General features: G+C 52.1%; 1 protein-coding gene across 1 annotated transcript; it reads right to left on the reverse strand.

Annotated features, from left to right (window-relative positions):
* Positions 1-244: 244 nt before the first annotated feature.
* On the reverse strand, positions 245-814 carry LOC126155891 (speckle-type POZ protein-like). The gene has a single exon (XM_049916262.1). The coding sequence runs from the start codon at positions 812-814 to the stop codon at positions 245-247; it is 570 nt and encodes a 189-aa protein (XP_049772219.1).
* Positions 815-1,518: the final 704 nt, after the last annotated feature.

The following is a 1,518-nucleotide window of genomic DNA, read 5'->3' on the forward strand; positions in this document are numbered from 1 at the left end:
AACACAACTCTTTGATGATTTTTGATAGCGAGAATATCTGGTAACGAAGTGGGTTCAGTTTAGAGAGTTAATGAACCTGCTGCAAGAGAGCAAAGACAGCATCGTGAGCCATCAGGTAATGACTGTCCATGATGAGGTATTTTACAGCAGAGACACATTTGAGTAAATTGAGTGGCAAAAACTGTAGGTTTGGAAATACACACATGCAAAACTGAGAGACACGAATGAGTCCATTGTCGCACTCTTACCTGGTTTGTGGTGGTGGATCGTACAGCAGCTGACTGACTTTAATCAAGTCTTCCTGCTGTTTTCGCATGGTGTCTGCCCACCCCTGAGTGGCTATCACCTCCAACGGACAGGTCCTAATGAACGCCAGCGCAGCCTGCCTGAGGTCACTGCAGGAATAGTGGATGGAGAGGGCTGCTGCGGCCGCCGCATTCTCCACAGTCAGCTGAGCAGCCACCTGCCGCTCGCACTCCGCCTTCAGCCCCGACACGCCGTACTTGACCGCTGCGGCCAGCAGCTGGGGGGCCATGCCGGGTAGCTGGGGGGCCCGCAGGGTGTACAGGTAGGCAATGAGCTCCCTCAGCACTGGGCCCCCCACGTCTGGGATGCTCACTGCACCGCTGCTGGCCTCGAGGGTGTCGTGGGACAACATGGCGGCGAACACGGGGCTCCTGTCCGCCAGGACGGCCCTGTGCGCCGCCAGCCGCGTGTCGCCCGCCACCAGCGTCACCATGGCGCCGACCCCCGCATCCAGAAGGGCGCCCAGGCCCATGGCAGGTATCTCGTTGATGTCGTTAACCACTTCCATTGTGGATAATTCTGAAACACGGCGTCACTGAGCAGTCCTTTCGGCTTACAGATGACTTCTGATACTTCTGCAAGCAACAGACAGACCAGTCTCGAGCAACAGTTGATAAATGTGGTCCATCATCAGTCAATTCCAGCAATGTCATATTCTTGCAGTGTCAGACTGATGTCATTGGTGAATACCTTCAAATCTATAATAATGCACTACTGGCCATTAAAATTGCTACACCACGAAGATGACATGCTACAGATGCGAAACTTAACCTACAGGATGAAGATGCAGTGATATGCAAATGATTAGCTTTCCACAGCATTCCACAAGGTTGGAGCCGGTGTCGACAAGTACAACATGCTGACATGAAGAAAGTTTCGAACCGATTTCTCAAACAGCAGTTGACCGGTGTAGCCTGGTGAAACGTTGTTGTGATTCCTCGTGTAAGGAGGAGAAATGCGTACCATCACGTTTCCGACTTTGATAAAGGTCGGATTGCAGCCTATCGCGATTGCGGTTTATCGTATCGCAACATTGTTCCTCTCGTTGGTCGAGATCGAATGACTGTTAGCAGAATATGGAATCTGTGGGTTCAGGAAGGTAATACGGAACGCCGTGCTGGATTCCAATGGCCTCATATCACTCGCAGTCGTGATGACAGGCATCTTATCCGCATGGCTGTAACGGATCGTGCAGCCACGTCTCGATCACTG

Source organism: Schistocerca cancellata, unplaced genomic scaffold, assembly GCF_023864275.1.
Source record: "Schistocerca cancellata isolate TAMUIC-IGC-003103 unplaced genomic scaffold, iqSchCanc2.1 HiC_scaffold_1101, whole genome shotgun sequence".
Lineage (NCBI taxonomy): Eukaryota > Metazoa > Arthropoda > Insecta > Orthoptera > Acrididae > Schistocerca > Schistocerca cancellata.